At 43.7% G+C, this 24,274-nt stretch overlaps 1 protein-coding gene and 1 long non-coding RNA gene across 3 annotated transcripts; one reads left to right on the forward strand and one right to left on the reverse strand.

Moving 5' to 3' along the window:
• Positions 1-303: 303 nt before the first annotated feature.
• On the reverse strand, positions 304-9,896 carry LOC123597207. The gene is made up of 2 exons (XR_006712029.1): positions 9,795-9,896; positions 304-443 (listed from the first exon to the last, which is right to left on the reverse strand). It is a non-coding gene; the product is annotated as an uncharacterized LOC123597207 (long non-coding RNA).
• Positions 9,897-9,992: 96 nt separating this feature from the next.
• Positions 9,993-23,962, forward strand: CFAP107 (cilia and flagella associated protein 107). Of its 2 annotated transcripts, XM_045475694.1 has the most exons (5): positions 9,993-10,325; positions 17,727-17,840; positions 21,119-21,296; positions 22,464-22,666; positions 23,711-23,962. In XM_045475694.1, the coding sequence occupies exons 1-4, from the start codon at positions 10,212-10,214 to the stop codon at positions 22,643-22,645; spliced, it is 588 nt and encodes a 195-aa protein (XP_045331650.1). In that variant the 5' UTR covers positions 9,993-10,211; the 3' UTR covers positions 22,646-22,666; positions 23,711-23,962. The 2 variants fall into 2 exon arrangements, with proteins under 2 accessions (XP_045331650.1, XP_045331648.1); XM_045475692.1 differs by lacking the exon at positions 23,711-23,962 and having other exon boundaries at positions 22,464-22,839.
• The last annotated feature ends 312 nt before the right edge of the window (positions 23,963-24,274 follow it).

Genomic DNA, 24,274 nt, shown 5'->3' on the forward strand with positions numbered 1-24,274 from the left:
TAAAGGGCAACATGTCGCATCCCAAAGTGCTCTCATTGGTCGGGGGGTAATTGAGGACAAGGTCCTAAGGCAAAGTTGAAAAATGGGCAAAATTAGCATCTGCTGCTTTTCAGGCTACTTCCCTTTCAGTGTCCTCCTTGGGGTCCTCCTCACCCCTACCCGGGACCTCCAGGCCTTTCTGACCCCAAACCTTGTCTCCCTCTCTGCTCCAGAGTGGCTGCTTACTCTCTGTTATCCCTGGGCTTCTCTGGGCTAGTCTAGGTTAGGTTCTGCCACAGTGACAAGTGGTCCCCACAGTCTCGGTGGCTTATAATAGCAAAGGTCTATCTCTTGCTCCCATTACATGTTGCATGGCCTTCACAGGTTGGCTGGGGCTCCGCTCCACATTTGTCTACTCCAGGATCCAGGCTGATGGGACAGCCTCTCTCTGATATGTCTCCAGTCTTGTGGCAGAGGAGAAAAGAACACGGCAAATCACACACTGACTCCTCAAGCTTCCATTCTCCTTTCATTGGCCAGAGCAAGTCTGACATTGATAGCACAGAGAAGCATCATCCTCCCCAGAGAGGGGCAGCAGATATTTTTTTTGGACAATATTACAGCTTACCATGCCCTCAATCATAATATTTCCATTCTACCTTTAAATTTTAACTTTATGTAAGTGATAGACAAAGATAGTATCTTAAAATTTTTTTTAATGTTTTTTTTTAAGTTTATTTTTGAGAGAGAGAGAGACAGAGCATGAGTGGGGGAGGGGCAGAGAAAGAGGAAGACACAGAATCCCAAGTGAGCTCCAGGCTCTGAGCCATCAGCACAGAGCCCGATGCGGGGCTCGAACTCATGAACCGTGAGATGATGACCTGAGCCGAAGTCGGACGCTCAACCGACTGAGCCACCCAGGCGCTCCAAAGATATTATCTTTTTAAATAAAACCTTCAAATACCAGAGATAAGGCTAAACTTCTTTTTGACCACCTTCCCTTAAATCTATCCCCTTTTATCTGGATGTATCCACTGTTACCTTTTTTGGTTGGGGGTGGTCTTTCAACTCTTTAAAGCCTCCTTCTATGGTTATACATACACAGATATGTACCCATGGAAAATATGAAGCATTATTTTGTGGGATGGTTTTGCTAGATATTAGTACATAAAAGATATTATTCTGTACATGTTGTTACACTTGAGTGTTTTTCAATCAATGATATACCAGAAATCTATCCTAGTAAACAATACAGATTTACCTTACTCTTTCTAGCCACTGCATAAAAATATTCCCCAGTGTGGCTATATTATAGTTCTTAGCCATTCCCAACTAGTGGGAATTCCCAATGTTTGGTCTCTTTCTAGTTTTTCACAAATCCGTAGTGAATGTGTCTGCATACACCGCCCCCCCCCCACTTTTGCACATGTGATTCTGTCATAGATTCAAGAAGGAGAAGTGTCGAGTGGGCATATTTTACCTGTCAGTGGATGTTAGCAAAATGCCTGTCCCATTCCCTTTTTCTCAGCAGATCTCAACTGGGAGGGAAATAGATCATAACCACCCATCCCAAAGACAAAAAAAAAAAAAAAAAAATTGACTGGCTTGACAAGCAGTAGGGTGCGACCAAGTTGGCATGGCATGCCTGTATTTTAAGTTCCTTAACTCAAATGAACCTCTATGAGAATCAGCTGAGGAGTCAAGGGAAGGTTGCAATATAATCGGTCTCTTGCCTCCAACATCTTTGCATCTCGTCTAAGAAAACAATAGATGTCTGAATCAGAAGATTGGCTCCTCATTCCCATGGTTGCCATGGTTTGCTCTGTTCCCCAGCAAGAACATCTCTGCCCCAACACTGTAGCTGGCTGTCTTGCAAATTGCTGCACAAAGTTGAATCAGATAAGTCAGTGCCTGGGGTTCAGTTTCAAAGCATTTCTAGTCATAGGGAAAAGCCCTCAATTTCCCAATTTCCCAAATTATGATTCTCTAATGTAGGGAAAGGAATGGATTTTGCCACCAACATAAACTGGGTTTAGGCACAAACAGAAGAAGGGGTTGAATATTTATCTACCCCTTAAATGTGACAAACATCTTATGAAGTGTTTTATAGGTGACATTACACTGAATTCTCATAATCTCATAATGCACATGATATTTCCTCCCAATTTATAGATTAGGAAACCAAGGTTGACTTAGGCAATCTTCAAGTTGATGCCAAATGTGTCTGAGTTCCAAATCTACCACCCACCACCATTCCATTGCCTGTGAAATAACCCGAAGCAAATTGGCCATCTTTTAAGAAGTGTTTCTAGGCCATGCTGGACAAGGAGAGGAGAAGTCAATCTATGATCCCTCTCTCAGGTTTCACCTTCTCTGGAAAGCCAAGCAGGGTTGGATCCTTCTGTGAACTTGCAGAGTATGCTGTATTTCCTCTAACAGTACCTCTAGCACACAGTACTGGGGTCATGCAATGACCAAAATGTCTGCCCCTGGATGAAAGTGATCCCCAATTTCTTTTTTTTTTTTTTTTTTTTAAATTTTTTTTTTTCAACGTTTATCTGTTTTTGGGACAGAGAGAGACAGAGCATGAACGGGGCAGGGGCAGAGAGAGAGGGAGACACAGAATCAGAAACAGGCTCCAGGCTCTGAGCCATCAGCCCAGAGCCCGACGCGGGGCCCGAACTCACGGACCGCGAGATCGTGACCTGGCTGAAGTCGGACGCTTAACCGACTGCGCCACCCAGGCGCCCCAACCCAATTTCTAATGTCCACAGAGGACTGGAAAAGCAAATGGCAATAATCTCTGCAGGAAGATGAGTCATCCTAGACCTACATTATTTTTGCAAGTAATTTTTCATGCACCAGGTACATGAGAAGAGAAAAGCTAGCAAAAAGAAGCCACAGAAATAACAGTTTAAGTTAGGTACCAGTCAGGGTTCCTGAGTGGCTCAGTTGGTTAAGCGCCCAACTTTGGCTCAGGTCATGATCTCATGGTTCGTATGTTCGAGCCTCCCATTGGGCTCTTCGCTAACAGTGTGGAACCTGCTTTGGATTCTCTCTCCCTCTCTCTCTGCACCTCTCCCACTCACACACACACACACACTCTCTCTCTCTCTCTCTCTCTCCCAAAATAAATAAACTTTAAAAAATTAAACAAAACAAAATAAAATAGAAAAAAGAGTCACACACTGTAAAATAGTTCTGCTTACATTCTCCAAGGAGATAAAAATCTGTATAAATATATTTATAAGTATAATCTACATAAATATAACAAGTAAATCTATATGTAAGTCTATAAATATAATCCATAAATTTAAAATTTAATCTATAAATCCGTAGATTTGAAAATTTGGAAGGCAAAAAGTGCTAATTTAAAAATTCAGGGGCACCTGGGTGGCTCAGTCAGTTAAGCGACCAACTTCAGCTCAGGTCATGATCTCACAGTTCGTGGGTTTGAGACCCACGTTGGGCTCTGTGCTGACAGTTCAGAGCCTGGAGCCCCTTTCAGATTCTGTGTGTGTGTCTCTCTCTGCCCCTCCCCAATTCATGCTCTCGCTCTCAAATAAATAAACATTAAAAAACATTTAAAAACTCAAAAGGTAGAAAAATTAAAAATTGGAATTATAAAACACGACGTATATATAAATTGAACAGAAATTTTAGAAGTGAAAAATGCAACAAATCAAACTAAAAATCCAGTGGGTGGGCTTAATTGTACACTTGATAGAGGATGTGTGAGCTGGAATACAGGTCAGAAGAAACTATTCAGAATCAGGCACAGAGAGACAAAAGGGTAGAAAACACAGAGGAGGGGACAAGAGGCATTGAAAATTCAGTGAGAAGGTATAGCAAATATGTAGTTGGTGGTCCAGAAAGCAAGGAGAAAGAAAGGAGGCAGAAACAATATTTGAACATATGGTGGCTAAGAATTGCCTAAAGTGGTTGAAAGATTAGCATTAAAAAGTATTTTATAGGGGCTCCTGGCTGGCTCAGTCAGTGGAGTCAGCAACTCTTGATTTCAGGGTTGTGGGTTCAAGCCTCATGTTGAGTGTGGAGATTATTTAAAAATAATATCTTTAGGGGCGCCTGGGTGGCGCAGTCGGTTAAGCGTCCGACTTCAGCCAGGTCACGATCTTGCGGTCCGGGAGTTCGAGCCCCGCGTCAGGCTCTGGGCTGATGGCTCAGAGCCTGGAGCCTGTTTCTGATTCTGTGTCTCCCTCTCTCTCTGCCCCTTCCCCGTTCATGCTCTGTCTCTCTCTGTCCCAAAAATAAATAAACGTTGAAAAAAAAATAAAAAAAAAATAATATCTTTGAAAAATTGTGTAGTTTTCAATGTATTTGTTATCTTTATATATTTTTTATATCATTGGGGCAAAATTTCTAAAATATAAAATAATCATATGGTAGAGATGATCAATATTGCCTTGTTTGGGCTCTTTGAAAACACTGAGAAAATTGATAAGCATCTGATGAGACCAATGAAGAGAAGGGGGGCACAAATAGAAAATACTTGGAATAGAAAGAGACTTCAGTACAGATCCTAGAGATATTAAAAAGATAATAAGAGGAAATTATGAGCAACATATACTAAAAATTTGAAAATTTGGATGCAATGTGTGAATTCCCAGAAAAATACAGTTTACCAAACTGACACCCACAAAAAAAGACAAAATATGATTCATTTTATAATAAAAGATATTGAATCAAAACAAGCTGAAACAAAATGTAAATCTCCTGGCCCAGATGCCTTGATTTACTTAATTTTAAGGGGAAAATGAACTTAATCCTACATAAATTGACCTAGAGAATATGAAAAGCAGGTAAACTCTTTCTGTGAGGCTTACCTAGTAATAAAATTCCACAAGGAGAGTGGAAATGAACATGACAGGCTGTGAGAATCTTACTCATGGGTATAAATATTTTTTTAATGTTTATTTAGTTTTGAGAGTGAAAGAGAGAGAGAGAGAAAGAGAGAGAGAGAGAGAGAGAGAGAGAGAAAGCATGAGTTAGGGAGGGACAGAGAGAGAGAGAATACCAAGCAGGCTCTGTGCTATCAGCTCAGAGCCTGATGCAGGGCTCAATCTCATGAACTGGGGGATGGTGACCTGAGACGAAATTAAGAGTTGGATGCTTAACCCGACTGAGCCACCCAGGCGCCTCTAGATATAAATATTTCTAAAAAGTATTTAGCAAACTAAATCCATCAATACATACAAAGGATAATATATCATGACCAAGTTGGGTTTATACTAGCAATGCAGGATCAGTTTAACATTGGAGAATTTGTTCATATCACAAACTCAATATAATTTGTGATACTTAATACATTCAATGAAAGAAACGGTGATTATCTTCATAGATGCAAAAAATTAAGCACTTATTTATGGGGGAAAAACCTGTCAGCTATTTAGAAGAGAAGAAAATTTCTTTAACCTAATAAATGGCATCCACAAAATCTACGTATAGCAAACATCGTACTTAATGGTGAAACACAGAACTTTCCCCCTTGGTATCAGAAACAGGAAAAGAGTTGTTCCCTAACATTTTTACTTAACATTGTACTAGTGGTCCTAGGCAATGCAAAAAGACAAGGATAAACCAATAGGGATTGAAAGGGAGGAAATAAAATCGTTATTATTTTCAGATGCTGTGATCTTACATGTGGATTCTCAAGGAATCTACAAAAAAACCCCAGTAGAATTAATAAGAGTTAACAAGGTTGATGGATATAAAGTTATCATCTGTAAAAAAAATCAACTGCATTTTAATATGTAGGCAAGAATCAGAAAGTGAAGTGAAGATAATCCATTTAAGTAGCATAAAATGTAAAATACATAGGAACAGACAATATCAAGAGAGAAAAGATAACACATTGAATATGAGAAAGTATTTGTAAATCATGTATCTGATGAGGAACTAATATCAAAAATATACAAAGAATTCCTCCAACTCAACCACACACACACACAAAAGCAAAAGCAAAAAAAGAAAAAAACCACTCTCAAACAACCCATTTAAAAAATGGGCAAATGACTGGAAAAGATATTTTTCTAATGATTAAGGAGGGCACTTGTTGGGATTAGCACCAGGTGTCGTATATAAGTGATGAATCACTGGGTTCTGCTTCTAAAATTGACACCACCTTGTATGTAAATTAACGTGAATTTAAATAAACTAAAAATAAATAAATAAATTGTACCCACAAAACTAAAAAAAAAAAAAAAAAAGATGCACAAATGGCCAATAAGCACATGGAAAGACGTTCTACATCATTAGTCGTTAGGGAAATGCAAATCAAAGTCATGATGAGATGTCACCTCACGCCCATTAAGATGGGTTATTAATAAAAATGAAAAATAACAAGGGTTGGCAAGGATGTGGAGAAATTCAGAACACCTATGCATTGCCGGTGGGGAAGTAAAATGGTGTGAGCACTGGGGGAAACGGTTTTGTGTTTCCAATTCCATCCCTAGGTATTTCAAAAGGTTGAAAGGGGAAAAACTCAAGCAGATACCTATACACCAATGGTCACAGCAGCATTATTCCCAATAGCCAAAAGGTGGAAACAATCCAAATGCCCATCAACAGACAAATGGATAAACAATGTGTGGTCTACACATATAATGGAATATTATTATTCAACCATTATTCATTCTGAAAAAGGACATTCAGAGTGAAATTCTGACACATGCTATAACATAGACGAACCTTGAAAACATTAGGCTAAGTGAAATAAGCAAGACCAAACCAACCTGAACCAAAGCAAACCAACAAACCAAAACCAAAAAACAAACAAACAAAAACCCTATATGGTTTCCCTTACATGAGGTACCCGGAACAGGCAAATCGATAGAGACAGAAAGGAGAACAGGGTCTGGGGGAAGTAAGAATGGGGCATTATTGTTTTGATGGGTACAGAGTTTCTGTTTAGGATGGTAAAAAATTTCTAGAGTGTGGAGTGATGGAAACACACACTCATACATACTGATGGGGGGAATATAAATTGACATTTTGGAAAACAGTTCGGCACTATCTAGCAAAGTTGAAGACACACATACTCTATGACCCAACAATTCCACTGCTAGGTGTATCTATGTATCCTAGAGTGGAGGTTTCCAAAGCAAGATCCTCAAGCTTCCTTCAGGAGACCTGCAAGGTCAAAACTATTTTGTTACTAATGCTAAGATGTTATTCACTCCTTTCCACAATGTCGGCATTGGCACTTGGGCTGTAGAAGCAGTGGTGGGTAAAACAGTTGGTGCCCGATGCGTGAATCAAGGCAGGGGCATCAGTGGTGATCGCAGTCGTGTTCTCCATCACCACACACTTTGCAGTGAGATAACTAATAACGATCACAATGCTAGTTTCCCTTAAGGATGCCCTTGATGAAGAAGTAAAAATTACTAACTTTATTAAATCTTGACCTTTGAGCAGTAATCTTTCTAACACGCCATGTGATGAAACAGAAAGTAGGTATGAGTTAAGCTCTGTTATTGTGCACCCAAGAATGATGTTCTCTTGAAAAAGAGTGCTGTGTGCAATTGCTGAAATTGTGAGCAGAATTAGGTAGACTTTTTTTTTTTTTTTAATTAAATACGATTGTTACTTGAAAGCATGATGGGTGGACAAACCGTGAATATTCAAATTGGAACACTTGGCAGATGTTTTCTTAAAAGTGAACGAAGTAGGAGCTCCTGGGTGGCTCAGTCAGGTAAGTGCCCAATTCTTGATTTCAACTCAGGTCATGATCTCACGGTTTGTGAGTTCAAGCCCCGCCATCAGGCTCTGCACTATCAGTGCACTATCAGGCTGCTTGGAGTTCTCTCTCTCCCTCTCTCTCTGCCCCTCCCCTGCTCGTTCTCTCTCTCTCTCTCTCTCTCTCTCTCTCAAATAAATTTAAAAAAAAAGAACAAAATAAGTCTGACACTTCAGGGAAAACAGTGGACATTAGCTGTTGCCAATGACAACAGTTTAGCTTTCAAGCTAAAATTAGAATTTTGGAGAACTTGTATCCATCACTGTGAACTTGTCAACTTCCTAACACTTAAATGCTCTTCTGATGAGATCACTAGTGATATTTAAGATCCTACAGATTTTTAAGATATCGTATAATAGGTCAACATCTGAAAGATCTGGACAGCTCAGGTATTCAAATGACACCACGATGTAACAAAATCACAAATAACTGGAAGGTCTCCTCAAAGCACAAAATCAACAAGTAGATTTTGATGTAACAGAGTTCAAAGAGTTGCCTGAATAGGTTCAGATTCCACCTTGTAACTAACCTTTAAGAAACTACCACTCACTGAGTTTTCCTGTAGTATTGAAGAATATCCACAGTTAATTGCAAAGTCTATTAAAATATCTCTCTCTCTTCTAACTACCTATCTATGTGATATTAGATGTTCTCCTTTACACAGGACAATATATCATAACAGATGGAATTTTTTTTGAAATCAATAAATAATAGTCAATATATTTATATTAATCCACTGAGTTTGCCCGTTCTGTGGTACAAATGTTCCCACCATGACTGATGTTGAGCTGCCGATGTGATTTTACAGAATATGGTGTTGGGAAGAGATGGGCACAGTTGGCTCTCATGCACTGCCATGATCTGGCTCCAGATCACCAATACAATTCATATTTTATTTTATCTTATTTTATTTTATTTTATTTATTTTTTTTTTAGTTCTTTTAGTTTAATTTTTTTTTATTTTAGAGAGAGAAAGAGAACGTGAGTGGGAGAGAGGCAGAGGAAGAGAGAGAGAGAGAGAGAGAGAGAGAGAGAGAGAGAATCTTAAGCAGGTTCCATGCTCAACGCAGAGCCCGACATGGAGCTCAAACCCACAACCCTGGGATCACGACCAGAGCCAAAATCAAGAAGTTGAACGCCTAACCGACTGAGCCACCCACATGCCCCTCAATCCACATTTTCAAAAGTCCCTTTGGGTCCTCAATAATTTTTAAGAAACTAGAAATTTGAGAAGTACAGCTCTAGAGAAATGGCTGTATCTGGGCACCAGGAGACACATACTAGATCCAAAATAGTCATAGTAACCACAGCTATATGCAACATGAATGAATCTTAAAAACATTAACCATATTGAGGAAAGGAAACCAGACTCAAATGAATACATGCTCTACGGTTGCATTTATATCAAGTCCACAAATGGGCAAGGCTAAGCATTAGTGTTTAGGAACACACCCTTTGGTGCTCAGCCTATTTAAAAAAAAAAAGCAAGGAAGTGACAACTGCAGGAGTCAGGTGGTAGAGGGAGGAGGCACGTGTGGCTTCCACGTGTGGTTTCCAGACTCCTTTGCTTAGTGAACAAACAAAATAATAGTCTTTCTCCCATCGGACTGGGTTCTGTGGGGATGGGACCCTGGTCTAGTCACTGATGCATTTATAGCCGCAGCTCAGTGCCCAAGATGTAGCATGTGGTCAGTGAGAGGATTGTGGGATGAATGAGGACTAACCAAATGAACCATACAGCATCAGTTTGAGTACAAAGATAGGATTCTCTGTGGAAACTCCTTGGGCAAAAGGGCAGACAGGTACTGAGTGGAGCCCAAGGGTCTAGGCCTGAATCAGACTGGATTTAAATCCCAGCTCTCCCACACGTGGGACTTTCAACAGCTACTTGGTCTCTCTTTGCTTCACTGTTCTCATCTGTAAAATGGGTGTAACGATGGCACCTGCTTCAAAGGGCTGCCGTGAGGATCAAATGGGTGAATGCACGCAGATATCTCAGAGTGGGTCTCACACATCAGTACTCATTACGCAGCGATAGAGTGCGACCATCTCAACTCACCCTTGTAAAGAGTGTCTTAAAGATGATGCCTCTCACGGGGTCACAGCACGAACACCAAGCCCTTCGGGCTCCTGCATTTGTGGTGGTTATTGCTGTTTTGATTTGCTTTTATGAGGTCAGTTTTGCTCCTGAAGAATCAGCTTCTCCCTTAAGGAGAGTATTTATACACAATCTATCACCATGGAGACAGTCAACAGTAGGGAATCCAAGATCACATCACCTCTCCCTGGAGGCAGAAAGCAGACTCTCAGGCCCATCTATTTTGTGAAGTTGGCAGGGTGTCATCTCTATCCACTCAGAAGAGTGGCTGGGACGATAAGAGAGAAAGACACCCTACACTCAGCAACTTCATAACATCTACCCACCCCTAAAGCCTGAAACTGTCTCAAGTCTAAAGACTTGGGGCAAGCACTTACCATGCAGTTTTTGACTGCAGTAAGTCCACAGTCATTCTCTACCCCAGGCTGGAAGGTGGAGACCAAGTACTCAACCCAAGTGCTCACTGGAAACTGGGTGGAAGAGAGGAGGAAGGTAAGGAAAGGGAGAGAGTGGACAGAGGGCTTGGGGGATGGACTAATGGCAGGCAGAGGTAGGAGTGAAGTCATTACTATTTCCAAATTAGGGGCCATAGATAGTTACACCTTAAGAATGGGGCATTAGGGTCTCTGTGCTCTTTGGAGACGAGTTACATTCAAGTAATCAGCAAGGTCCCTGGTATAGCTTGAAAACACGATAGTACAGGTATGAATATAGCTGTGCCTTACAGCATTATTTTCAGTGGAGTGTTTCTAGGCATCTGGTGCTCCCTGTCTCTAATTCCTCTGCATCTTGACCTGAAAAACATCCGTTCTCCCTGGCGTGGCCCTTCCCAGAGTGTGGTACTTGCCAAGGAAGGCTTGCCACTCTTCTACATTGATGTCCAGGGATGGGCTGCTGCTCTGTGGCACCTGTTCCACAACCTTGCCCAGCCTGTGCGTTTCAGTTTTTCTTTCATTTTTTTTTAATTTTTTAATGTTTTGATTTATTTTTGAGACAGAGAGAGACAGACCATGAGCAGGGGAGGGGCAGAGAGAGAGGGAGACACAGAATCTGAAGCAGGCTCCAGGCTCTGAGCTGTCAGCACAGAGCCTGACGCGGGACTCGAACTCACAAACCGCGAGATCATGACCTGAGCCAAAGTCGGATGCTCAACCGACTGAACCACCCAGGCGCCCCTCAGTTTTTATTTTCAAAACAGAACGAATGGGCTCTTGGTGTTCCCATGTATTTTAAGGCCACAACAAAAATACTTTGCCTGAATTGGCCTACTTGAAATTAAATATCTTCATTAGTGGCAATCAAGACTGAGCCACTTAAATGTCTGCAGAGACATGTAGACATCCTCATTTCTTCTTGGGAAATGAGCAAAGAAAAGAGAGTGAAATACAATTGGAGGCTTTGGTTTAAGTGTGGAGAAGGTTGGTGGTGACTTCTGAGAATCGGTAAAGGCTGTTTTCAGGGAGAACATTGGAATTCACCAGCCCTCTGGCTAGATGTGGTCTATGGCCATTGTTAGCTCTGATTTCACTTGACCTTATTTGGGGAGTAAGGATGTGTGTAAGAGAAGTTCCAAGGGCAAGAAGAACTGGCTGAGCAATCCTCCAGGCTCTTGTGGGTGAGGTAGTATCCAGGAATACTATGGGTTGGTCCTATACTTAGAAGAGATTGCATAAAGAGAGCAGAGTTGGAGTGATATCAGAAACCTGGTAGACGAGAAGCTCCAGCTCCTTATTCTCCCATGGAAACACTTAAGAAACAACTATGGCCTGTCTAAAACAACTATACAAGAGCTCTGGAAAATAGTTAAAGGTCCACAGTGAACAAAAAAGGCCCAGTTTAGAAAAAGTCACATTCAAAATGGTAGGAAATTCTAAGGTATTTTTAGTTGCTTTTTTCCCCCATTCTGTCCTTAGAACAGCATAGTTCAGTTTCAGAGAAGCAGTGGCTTAGCGGCCATTCCCCGTCCCTTGAGCCCAGAGAGAGTAGAGGCACATTTTTTTTTTTTCTGCAAAGAGGAAAAGAGGGCTAAAATTTTTATTTTTTATTTTTTTACTTTTTGGACATCAAACTTTTTATTTTATTTTTTTAATGTAGTTTATTGTCAAGTTAGCTAACATACGGTGTATGCAGTGTGCTCTTGATTTCAGGGGTAGATTCCCGTGATTCATCGCTTCCATACAACACCCAGTGCTCATCCCAACAAGTGCCCTTCTCAATGCCCATCACCCATTTTCCCCTCTCCCCCACCGCCCCCCATCCACCCTCAGTTTGTTCTCTGTATTTAAGAGTCTCTTATGGTTTGCCTCCCCGTCTGTTTGAAACTATTTTTTCCCCTTCCCTTCTGCCATGGTCTTCTGTTAAGTTTCTCAAGTTCCACATATGAATGGAAATATATGGTATCTGTCTTTCTCTCACTGACTTATTTCACTTGGCACAATACCCTACAGTTCAATCCACGTTGTTGCAAATGAGAGGATTTCATTCTTTCTCGTTGACAAGTAGTATTCCATTGTGTATATAAACCACATCTTCTTTATCCATTCGTCAGTTGATGGACATCTGAGCTCTTTCCGTACTTTGGCTATTGAATGGGGCAACGTTTTAATCTGTCTGGAGGCTGCCTAAAGAACTGGTCTCTGTTTTTCTTGACTCGGAGCTCAGATGGGGAAAAGTGTCATAGTTCATGTTTCAGGCCAAGAAAGGCTGTTGAAAGCAGACTGGTTACAGTGAGCAAAAGTTGCTAGGGGACTATAAACCAGTGAAGGTCTGAGGCCTGAGATTACAGGTAGAGGAATACAACGGAACATAAAGGGCCTTGAGAAGAAGCAGGGGAGACACTCTTTGGGAAATTAAGGCATTTTAAAGTAGCTGTGAATACAGACTAAATACAAAGTTACACACACACACACACACACATACACGGGCCCAGGCAAGATGCATGCTCAGAAAACTCCTGAGAACTTAAGCCTTCCTTCATATCAGGCTGATTCCAAGCCTCAGAACATGCCCTGTTAATTAGTGGAGATCTTCCCTTAAATGGAGCCAGTTTGCAAAGACTATGAGAGGGGGCTGTTTTTACAAATGTCCATGTTTGACAAAAAATTACAGGACATACAAAAGGAATAGTCAAACATGGCCCACTGAAGGGAAGAAAACCAAGTGGGGAAAACTGCCCTGGGGAAAGACAGACATCAGAAGGACTAAACAAAAACTTAAAAAGTCTTAAATATGCTTAAAGAGCTTAAAGAAGACATGAACAAAGGAACTAAAGGAAATCAGGAAAATGATATATGAACAAAATAAGAATATCAATAAAAAATAGAAATTATAAAAAGAAATCAAATAGAAATTATGCAGCTGAAAAATTCAATAACTACATTGAAAAAATTCACTAGAGGTGTTTGGAGAACTTGAGATCATTTGAAATTCTTGAGTCTGAGAAGACCAAAAAAAAAAAAAAGAAAGAAAGAAAGAAATGTGAACAGAGTCTAAGGACTTATGAGACACCATTATGCAGACCAGTATACACATTATGGGAGAAAAAAGAGAAGGGAGTAGAGAGAGTATATGAAGAAACAATGGCTGAAAATTCCTAAATTTGAAGAAAAGATATGGGTCTACAAATCCAGGAAGCTCAGTGAATTCCAAAAAGATACATCCAAAGAGACCCACACAAAGACATGTTATACTCAACCTGTTGAAAGTCAAAGACAAAGAGAGAATTTTGAAAGCAGCAAAATCAAAATGACTCATCACTGTACAAAGATGCCTTTATGAAATTATCTGTGGATTTCTCGGCAGAAACCATGTAGTCCAGAAAGGGGTGGGGTGATATATTTAAAGTGCTAAAAAAAAAAAAAAAAAATCCACAAAACTTATCAACTGAGAATACTATAGCTACCAAAACTGTCCTTCAGAAATGAAAGAGAAACTAAAACATCCCCAGATAAACCAAAGCAGAAGGAGTTCATGACCACTAGGCCTGCCCTGTAAGAAACAGAGCAATGCTAGACAGTAACTCAAAGTCATATGAAATAAAGACCTCTGGTACAGGTTAAACACATGAACAAATATAAAAACCACTATTATTGTGATTTTGGTTTGTAACTCCACTATTTTTTATGGGATTTAAAGACCAAATGCATAAAAATAATTATAAATCCATGTTAATGTGTACAAAATATATCAAGATGCCATTTATGACATCAGTAACAAAATGGGAGATGGCAGGGCTGTACAGGAGCACAGTTTTTATGTCTGAGCTGAGTCAAGTTTGTACCAATTTAAAATAGATTATTAAAATGATTATTATAAGTTTAGGATGTTATATGCAATCTCTATGATAACTACAAAGAAAATATCTCCAGAGTATACACAAAAGGAAACGAGAAGAAAATAAAAATGTGTCACTACAAAAAGTCAACTACATAAATGAAAGTAGTAATGGAAGAAATGAGGGACCAAAAACCCTGTAACAAAATAAATAACAAAGTAGTTAAATGAAGTCCTCCCCTGACAGTCATTACTTTAAATGTAAATAGATTAAACTTTCAACCAAAAGACATAGATTGGCAAATGGGGGGAAAAACCCAAACCTGGGATGCAAGTATATGACACATATGAGACAGTCGTTAGATCTAAGGGCATGCGTAGGTTGGAAGTGAAAAAAGATATCCATACAAATAACAATCAAAAGAGAGTGGCATGGCTATACCAACATCATAAAAAGTAGACTTTAAGTCAAAAACTGTTACAAGAACCAAATAAGGAGAGTACATATTGAAGAAAGGGTCACAAAGAAATAGAAAATTTGAATAGTTCTAGAACTAGTGAGCAAATTGATTCAGTAATAAAAACATCTCCTGGGGCGCCTAGGTGGCTCAGTTGGTTAGGTGTCCAACTCTTGATTTCAGCTCAGGTCATGATCTCATGGTTTGTGGAATTGAGCCCCACACCGGGCTCTGTGCTGTCAGTGAGGAGCTTGCTTGGGATTCTCTCTCTCCTTCTCTCTCAAAAAATAAACAAACATTTAAAAAAATCTCTCAAATGAAAGTCCATGACTAGATGGCTTTTCTTGTGAATTCTACTCAGTATTTTACTACTATAACATAACAAAGGCCATAAATGAAAAGCCCACAGCTATCATCGTACTCAGTGGTAAATAACCCAAAAATAATTTCCTCTAAGAGCAGGAATAAGACAAGGATGCCTGCTTTGCCAGTTCTATTCAACATAGTATTAAAAGTTCTAGCCAGAGCAATTAGGCAAGAAAAAGAAATAACAAGAAATTGGAAAGGAAGAAGTAAAATTATCTCTGTTTGCAGATGATGGGATCTTATATGTACCAACCTTAGAGACCACACATACAGAGACAAAACAAACAACAAAAAACCCCAGAAAAACCTGGCAAAACTAATAAATGAATTCATCAAAGTAGCAGGATACAAAAATCAAATTGCAAAAATCAGTTGCATTTCTATACACTAAAAATGAACTATCTAAAAGGGGGATTTAAAATTTTCTATTTATAATAGCATCAAAAAGAATAAAATAGTTAGGAATAAACTTAACCAAAGAAGCAAAAGACCTATACAATGAAAATTACAAAATATGACTGAAAGAAATGAAAGTTTATTCCAATAGATGGAAATACCTCCTATGTCCATGGATTGAAAGATTTAATATCATTAAGATGTCAATACCACCCCAAAATGGCTACACATGCAATGCAATCCTTATGATATTTTTTGCAGAAATTAAAAAATCCACCCTAAAATTCACTTGGAATCTCAAGAGACCATTCTCAAGAATAGTCAAAACAATCTTGAAAAGAAGTACAAAGTTGGAGGATTCACATTCTCTGATTTCAAAAATTATTACAAACTACAGTAACCAAATATTGATATATTGGCATAAAGGCAATAATATAAACCAATGGAATAAAATAAAGAGCTCAGAAGTAAGTCCTCACATATCTGGTCAAATGATTTCAACAGGGATCATTCAATGGAGAAAAAACAGTGTTCTCAACAAATGGTGTTGGGAAAACTGCATATCCACAGGCAAGAGAATGAAGTTGGACCTTTATCTTATACCACCTACAGAAATTAATTCAAAACGGATCAAAAAGTTAGATGTAAGACTTAAAATGGTAAAACTCTTAGAAGAAAACATAGGAAAACTTCATGACATTGGATTTAGCAATGATTTCTTGGATAGGACACCAAAATCATAGGTAACAAAAGAAAAAAATAGATACATTGGATTTCATCAAAATTGAAGTCTTTTAGGGGCGCCTGGGTGGCGCAGTCAGTTGAGCGTCCGACTTCAGCCAGGTCACGATCTCGCCATCCGTGAGTTCGAGCCCCGTGTCGGGCTCTGGGCTGATGGCTCAGAGCCTGGAGCCTGTTTCCGATTCTGTGTCTCCCTCTCTCTCTGCCCCTCCCCCACTCATGCTCTGTCTCTCTCTGTCCCAAAAATAAAACGTTGAAAAAAAAAATTTAAAAAAAATATATTAAAAAAAAAATTGAAGTCTTTTAGGCATCAAAGAACACTATCAACAGAGTGAAAAGGTGACCCATGGAATGGGAGAATATGTTTGCAAATATTACATATGATAAAGGATTAATATCCAAAATATATAAAGAACTCCTAAAGTTCAACAACAAAAAAGCAAACGAACAATTAAAAATGGGGAAAAAACTGGAGAAGATATTCCTCCAAGTTATGCAAATGGCCAAAAAGCACATGAAAAGATGCTCAACATCACTGGTCATTAGGGAAAAGCAAGTCAAAACCGCGAGATACCACTTCACACCCATTAAGATGGCTAATATTGAAAAAAAAGAAAGAAAAAGAAAATAATAAGTGTTGGTGTGGATGTAAGTGAAATCAGAACCCTTGTACATTGCTAGTGGGAATGTAAAACGGTATAGCTGCTGTGGGAGACAGAAGCTATGGCAGTTGCTAAAAACAGTACACATAGAACAACCATATCATCTAGCAACTCCAGTTCTGGGTTTATAACCATCAGAACTAAAACCAGGATCTGGAAGAGAGGTTCATACATTATGTGTGTAGCAGCATTATTCACGGCAGCCCAACGGTAGGATGGGTAAGCAAAAGGTAGCATATACATACAACGAAACAGTAGTCAGCCTTGAAAAGGAAGACAATCCTACCTCGAAGACACTATGCTAAGTGACATAGGCCAGGCCCCAAAGGACAAATACTGTAGGATTCCACTTGTGTGCGCTCCCCAGAGGAGTCAAATTCATAGAGACAGAAAGTAGAATGGGGGATGCCAGGTGCTGGGGAGGGAGCCATTTAATGGGTTCAGGGTTTTAGTGTGAGAAGATGACGTTCTGGAGACTGATGGTGTTAATGGCTGTACAACCATATCAATGTACTTAATGCTCCTGAACCGTGTGCATAAAAATGGTTGAAATGGTAAATTTTGTTACGTATATTTTACCACAATCAATGTTTAAGAACTGAACCAGGAGACATAAGATAATGGGGGGAAAAAGAGTGGAACTGGGAAGAGCGAGGAAAACAAAGAAGAAGAAAAGAAGGAGGCTAGCAGGAGTGGAGAGCAGGGAGAGAGAGGACAAAGGGAACAGGTGCAGACCATGACAAGTGGTCGGGTGACCCAAGGAACAGCTTTCCTGAGGCGTGGGTCTGGGCAGTGGGGTGCCAATGGCCTGAGCATGTTCCTTTCCAAGCTCTGGGAGGGAGGGGGCAAAATGAAGCCCGGCTTGTGTAGGCTGTTGCCCTGGGGTCATGTCTATCCTTCCTCTGCCCAGCCTCCCATAGCCCAGGAGGGGAGGGGATGCTACAGAAGCATGAGAAGGTGCATCACAGAAGTTATCCTGAGTATTTGGTCTTTTTCAGTTCACCAAAGCCATGGAGGAAACACCTCAGTCCATTTACAGAAAAGAGTATGTCCCCTTCCCGGGCCACAGACCCGACCAGATCTCCAGGTGGTATGGCAAGAGGAGAGTGGAGGTAAGTGGGGGAGTGGGGGCCCCACACTCAGGCCTGGGATCCCCTCCAGAGCTCAGGAGACACCACCTCCTTCTAGGCTTGGTTCCCTCTGGGGACACAAGAGCAGTCTCGTGGGCATCCTCCCCCACCCGGGGGCCACTGATGGCATTCACCTTTATTTACAACCCACCAAATGTCAAGCCAGTAGCAGTCCCTGTGCCCTGTACCCCAGAACTTTCTTGGATCATTTTCCCCGTTCCCCCACACTTTCCCAACAGGAGGTAGGCAAAGGGTAAATACTGAATTAGGTGAACATAGTGAGGAAATAGGGTGCTTGAACGTCAGTGTTTTGCATCATCTATGCCCCAACTTCCTGTTCTTTTGTATAAAACCAAGGGCCGTTCTGTCCTCTCCCACTCATTGAGGGCCTATGTGCGTCATTGTGTCACAGGCCTCCGGAGTAGGAAGCAGGGCACTGCATCCTCAGGACACGTCCCCCACCATGACCCATCTAACCCTTACCTGCCTAAACTCAGGGTGGGGGCCCAGAGTGAGGGGTGGACATTGCCAGATGGAAGCATTCTGGAGCTGGAAGGGATCTGAGAGATAGTTCAGCTCAGCACCCTCCTTTTCAGATAAAGAGGTGTCCCAGGTGTGGCCAATGGTTTGTCCAAAACCGTTTGGCTGGTTGGTAAGGGACAAAGCAGGTGGCCGGTCTGTAAATGAAGCAAGAAGTACCTTCATATTCCTTTACACTATCTGCTGGAGTTGACTCTGTCTTCTGCATTTTGGGGGTCCATCTTAGTATAAATAGCAGCAAATTTTCAGCTCTGTGCTGGCACCGCTGGGCTGTGTTGGCATCTCTGGACAATCCTGGCATCTTTGGATGGCACTGACTTTCCTGGAGCACGCTGGCATCCACAGACCCTGCTGATGGTCTGGAGCTGCTAGTCTTTGCCACTAGCGTGCCAAATGCCTGTTAATGTAAGGAAGTCAAAATAAAAACCCATGATCTGGGGATCCTGGTCCCCAGTTATCAATACATAAGAAGTACTTAGGCTAGTTCTCAATACACATTAGGTGTCCTCTCTTTGGACTCATAACAAACCCTGATGAGATAAACACACACACACACACGCACACACACACACACACACACACACACACACAGAGTCTGTTTAAAATTAAGAAGCCCCCTGCCAACATACACACAAAATAGAACCAAGCAATCAGATATTCGCTTCTAAGGACTCTGTTCAAATATCTGTGTGCCAGGGACCCTGGACACATCGTTGCTTCTGAACAGCCGTTTCAGTCCGTCAGCTGTTCTGTGGATTTCATTCTGCACCTCTCCCATCCCCCACCTCACATCTCCCCCTTCTTAGGCAAATGCTGATCTCCCTTCAAATTGACTTTGGATAGATGGGGTTAGCATTCCCCAGGGAAAACCTCCTTCCTGTGCTTTGCCCCTAGGCAGGTGTATTAACCAAATTTTCTATGTTCTGTATTTTATTTTATTTTATTGATTTCTTAAAGTTTATTTATTTATTTTTGAGAAAGAGAAAGAGAGAGTGAGTGGGGGAGGGGCAGAGAGGGAGAGAGAGAATCCCAAGCAGGCTCCCCACTGTCAGTGCAGAGCCCGATGCGGGGCTTGAACTCATGAACCGTGAGATCATGACCTGAGCCAAAACCAAGAGTCAGACGCTTAGCCAGCTGAGCCACCCAGGCGCCCCCTATGTTTTGTATTTTAGATGGCTTGACATCTTAGGGGCCTTGCTGATCCTGGAGAGACTGCCTTCCCAGGGCTTGCTAATTCCTAGAGATAGTACACAACTTGACTATAAATAAGCTTTTAGGATACAAAGCAACCAACCCAGAGCCCATATCCCAACCACCTCTTTTATCTAACGCTTCTATGCCAAGTCAATATCCTTTTGCCCCAAATCACTCCAGGGCCAGGCACCAACAAGAGTGGGCACCCCTATAGCCCAGAGCCTGCTGAAATCATTCAAACTCTGTAATCCTCAACTCAAACTTGACTATCCTGCCTCACCTGTTCCTTCCCTTGGACAACCTGGGTCATGCTCTCTCTCTTCCTCTCCTTCTGGGTGTTTCCCTAATGTGGCCCCATGTGGTGTGGCATGTCTTTCAAAACTGTTTCTTTCAAAGACAGCTGTCTCCCTCTCTGCCGCCTGACCATACCTGATCAAAACAAAAATCCTAGGTACATAATCCAGACAGCAGGGCCACACCCCAAACCAAGAGGAACTTGTGGCTGTTCTCCTTTCCCTGCCGTGATGCCTCCCCAGCACTTCCCTTGGTTCATGGGAACCACCCCCCCGCCCATGTGCCCTCCCTGGCGCTGGAAATGTTCTCTGGGCACCCAGCGATACGGATCTTGGGAACCCCTGCTTAATGTCTGTGCCTCCCCCCTTGTCTCCCTTCGGCATTGTGATCTGACTTATTTACGGAACCCCTGCTTGAAATATTATGTGCAGTCAGCGTTTCCAGACCATAGCAGACACAGACCTCCCTGTTTGGTCCAGACAAGAGAACAGGCATGGCAATCCACATTATCTTCCCCTGTAAATCAGCCCAGTCCTCCAAGATTCCCTTGCAGGGCCAAGAGGATTTTCTTAGGAAAAGCACTGATGCAGGCAAACGTCCCAGAATAAGGAGAACATGGCTTTCTTCTCCTTGTAAATAACCCCCACCGAAGAAATCGCTCCCCAAGTTTCCAGCTGAGGGAGCCATAAATCCTTTGCAGGAGAAGGCAATTTATGGGGCATGTTCTGATTCTCCCCATAGTAACTGATTGAAATACAAGGTGCATACGTCAGACTCGGTATTCAACGTCTTTCTCTCGCCATGGAAATAGGCACTTGGATGGATGAGACTCGAGACAAATCAAAGGGTATGATTTCAGATCACAGGGCAGCACTGAGATGGTTCTGACTCTTCCCATTCAGCTGGATGTCCTGACTTTATTTCAATGTGTCCCCACTGCCCATTCTAGGGATGAATTGACTTGGCATGGGTTGGGGGCCCTCATACGGAGAACGGACCGCAGCCAAGATGGAACGTGTGTGTGAAGGTGAGCTGTGTCGGGTGGGCCAGACAACTGCGTCTCCCGTTTGGTGGCCCTGAGGGCCCAGGCGGCAGACCCTCGCCGCCGGCCCGTGGAGGCCTCCTCGCCATCAGCACCACGCGCCTCGGTGGCAACAGTTTCTGCCTCCGTCCACCGCCCCGTGGATGCCTTGCTCTGACCAGTAACACACCCGCTGTGTCTGTCCTTCCAGGGGCTCCCGTACAAACACCTGCTGACACACCACCAGGAGCCCTCACACCGCCATCTGATTAGCACATATGACGACCATTACAACCGGCATAATTACAACCCCAGCCTGCCCCCGCGTCGCACCTGGAGTGGACACAAGTTGCTGTGGCTCCCGGAAAAAGCAGACTTCCCCCTTCTTGGTATTTGTATAATTCAGGATTTCCCCCCTGTAGTGGGCTGCGAGGGGTCCACAGCCGCGTAGGGCTGAGGTGTGCCGGGCACAGGCTGAAAGACGCGCAGCGAGGGCATCAGAATGACCCGAGAGCGGGAGAATCCCGTTTCCCCCCAGGGCTGCTGCCTGCCCCCGCCCCCTGACACAGAGGTGACGCTGGCCTTGCACTGGAGCCCTCACCTGCGTGCACCATGGAAACATGGTCACCTGAGCACAGGTGGCAGGAACAACACCGCTGCACGTTCGGATCAGGCAGCTGTGCTAAATGGGGACTGTTACTTCCCAGGGGCCCTGCCCTGCGGGAGCACCTGAGAACACAGAAGTGACACACAGGGGAGAAATTCCTGCCCTTGGGGAGTCGTCATTCCAGTGGGTCTCAGATCAGACGCCATGCATGCATAAGATACCTTAAGATCTAGTACATACGGTAATTTTGGACAGGGATGTGCGTCATGAAGAAAACTTATAGGTAAGCAACAGAAAATGAGGCGGATGTTTGTGAATTTCCTTCGGGTGGAATGATGCTGGATGGTCTTTCTGGGAGAGATAGCTGAGTCGAGAAGGAGGGAGCCATACAGGAGTGGGGGCGGGGAGAGCATTCCAGGAGAGGGAATGGCAAGTGAAAAGGCAGGAGTACGGCAAGACCACATCAGCGCTTGGAGGCCACAGTGAGGAGGGGGGTCGTGTCCTTCCAGCGGAACTAGGACTTTGGAGTGATTTTTGTAAGAGAGGGCCTTGATCTGATTTACATTTCAAGCTGCCCTCTTTCTCTGCACCCTATGTTTTGTACTCGCACCCTTCCACGCAAAGGGGTCCGATGGTGAGCTGCGCGCCACGCCCCGTTACCCTGGGGTTTGTCCTCGACATCAGCCTTCGCACACCTGCACTGCTCGCTTCACCGCTGGGGCAGGACGCTCCCCTCCATCCTTCACCAGTCACGGCGCTGACTTCTCCGAGGCCCACAGACCGGCGCCTCGTCCCTCCTGAGGACACAGGGAGCCGGCCCCCCACAAGCCCTTCTTCCCTCCGGAGCCCGGCCAGCCTCGCTCCGGGAAACCCCCAGGGCCCCCGCCGCGCTGTCCCCCAGCCAGTCTACGCCCGGTCCCGTTCACGCAGACCCCGGTTTCTCTTGCAGCTCCCCCTACCAACTATGGACTCCATGAGCAGCTGAAGCAGAGGTGGCTCACGCCCAGGGCCGCCCCGAGGGAGAGCATTTACACCTCGTCCTACCGGACACTGCCGCTGTGTGCCATGTCCCGGCGGGAGCACGCCATCCCTGTCCCTCCCCCTCGCCTGCACCCTGTCCCGCGCTTCTGAGAACGGCCACGGGCTGTGCAGGTGGGTCTGACCAGAGCCCCAAAGTGCTGTTGGACCCGCCAGGCCGCAGGTGGCTGCAGACACACCCAGAGTGCTAAATCCGGCCGGGCTGAGGCCCCTAGTTCATGGTCTGTGTCCTCCAAACCCTCAGGCTCCTTTCTTTTCCATCCCATAATTAAAGCTCTTCCAGGCAATGGAGTGGCAGCTATATGCACAACTCTGCAGAATGTCAGGACTCTTAAGTTCCTCCCCTGGCCTTTCACGTGAGGGGGAACTGAGGCCCAGAGAGGTGACATGATTCCTGCAAGTTCTCACGGCATAGACGCCCTCCAGGAGTGTCTGGTCCATGGAGAAGGGGGTCTGACCGTGAGACCCGCTGCAGAACTCCGGGGAAGGGTCGAATGTGGTTATGCGGAGGGCAGGCACCCTGCAGGAGCTGGCCATCCGTGGTGGGGGGGAGGGGGGAGGGGGGGTGCCCAGCACGTCATTGTCTCCCCAGGGGCTCAGAAGAAGGGAGACACACAGCATCTCCCCTCCACCTCCGAGCTCTCAAATCTTTTCCAGAGTTGAGTTTGAGGATGGGGGATTTTTTTATTTATGTAAAGAATTTTTTTTTAACATTTATTTATTTTTGAGAGACAGAGAGAGACAGAGCACAAGCAGGGGAGAGGCAGAGAGAGAGGTCAGCACAGAGCCCGATGCTGGGCTCAAACCCATGAACCGAGAGATCATGACCTGAGCTGAAGTCAGACGCTTAACTGGCTGAGCCACCCAGGTGCTCCAGGGAATGGGGGCTTTTTCAGTGAGTGTCTTGGAACAAGGATGGACCCCCTGGCAGAAGGACAGGGCGCTGTCCTGGCTCAGGGACTTGGTGCTGTCCTCGCCCAGGATGGAGTCCCTAGAGGCATGTTCTGCCACCTGGCGTGGAGTCCAGCCTCTGGTTGAGAGCGGCCGGCCTCCTCTGTCCTCTCTCACTGACACAGTTGGATGGTTATAGCCTGCTTTCTCTGCATGGCCTTCCCTGCCTGATGCCTCCACCCTGATGATCTGCATTCATTACTGTAGGTGCAGTGCTCCATGGAGAGTTGGTGCTGAATAATCCTTGGCTGGACGGAAGAATGAACTGTTGTCTCTTTGGGGGCTCCTCTCTGGACCCACGCTGTACCCCACTCACCATGACCCAGTCCAGTTCCACACTTTGAGCCTCCATATAGCTGCTCTCCCCAACCCCTGTCCCCAGGGTGGACCTCCATCCAAACCCCAGCCCATCCTGATGTCCAAAGACCCCTTATTCTTCCAAGATCTTGGCTTCTCCCACCTCTTTTTTTAAAAGTTATTTGTTTATTTTTGAGAGCAAGAGAGGGAGGGGAGGAGGGGCAGAGAGAGAGGGAGAGAGAGAATCCCACGTTAGGAGCCTGACACGGGGCTCCAACCTGTGAAATTATGACCTGAGATGAAATCAAGAGTCAGGAGCTTAACTGACAGAGCCACCCAGGCCTTCTCACTTCTGACTCAGGGAAAAGCGAGCCCACCTAGAATCCTTCTGCCAGCATCAGAGAGGAAGTCACTTTTCTGCTCCTCCGTACTTTAGAACCCGGCCATCTGTCCATGGTGGTGCATCGATGCAAT

The sequence above is a fragment of the Leopardus geoffroyi genome, chromosome C1 (assembly GCF_018350155.1).
Source record: "Leopardus geoffroyi isolate Oge1 chromosome C1, O.geoffroyi_Oge1_pat1.0, whole genome shotgun sequence".
Taxonomy (NCBI): domain Eukaryota; kingdom Metazoa; phylum Chordata; class Mammalia; order Carnivora; family Felidae; genus Leopardus; species Leopardus geoffroyi.

Excerpts from the sequence above, each read along its gene's own strand:
- CFAP107 (XM_045475694.1), top strand. The coding sequence starts at position 10,212 with ATGCAGTTTTTGACTGCAGTAAGTCCACAGTCATTCTCTACCCCAGGC. Across the intron at positions 10,326-17,726 it reads GGGTGGAAGAGAGGAGGAAG|TTCACCAAAGCCATGGAGGA; the intron begins GTAAGGAAAGGG and ends GGTCTTTTTCAG. Across the intron at positions 21,297-22,463 it reads AGCAGACTTCCCCCTTCTTG|CTCCCCCTACCAACTATGGA; the intron begins GTATTTGTATAA and ends TTTCTCTTGCAG.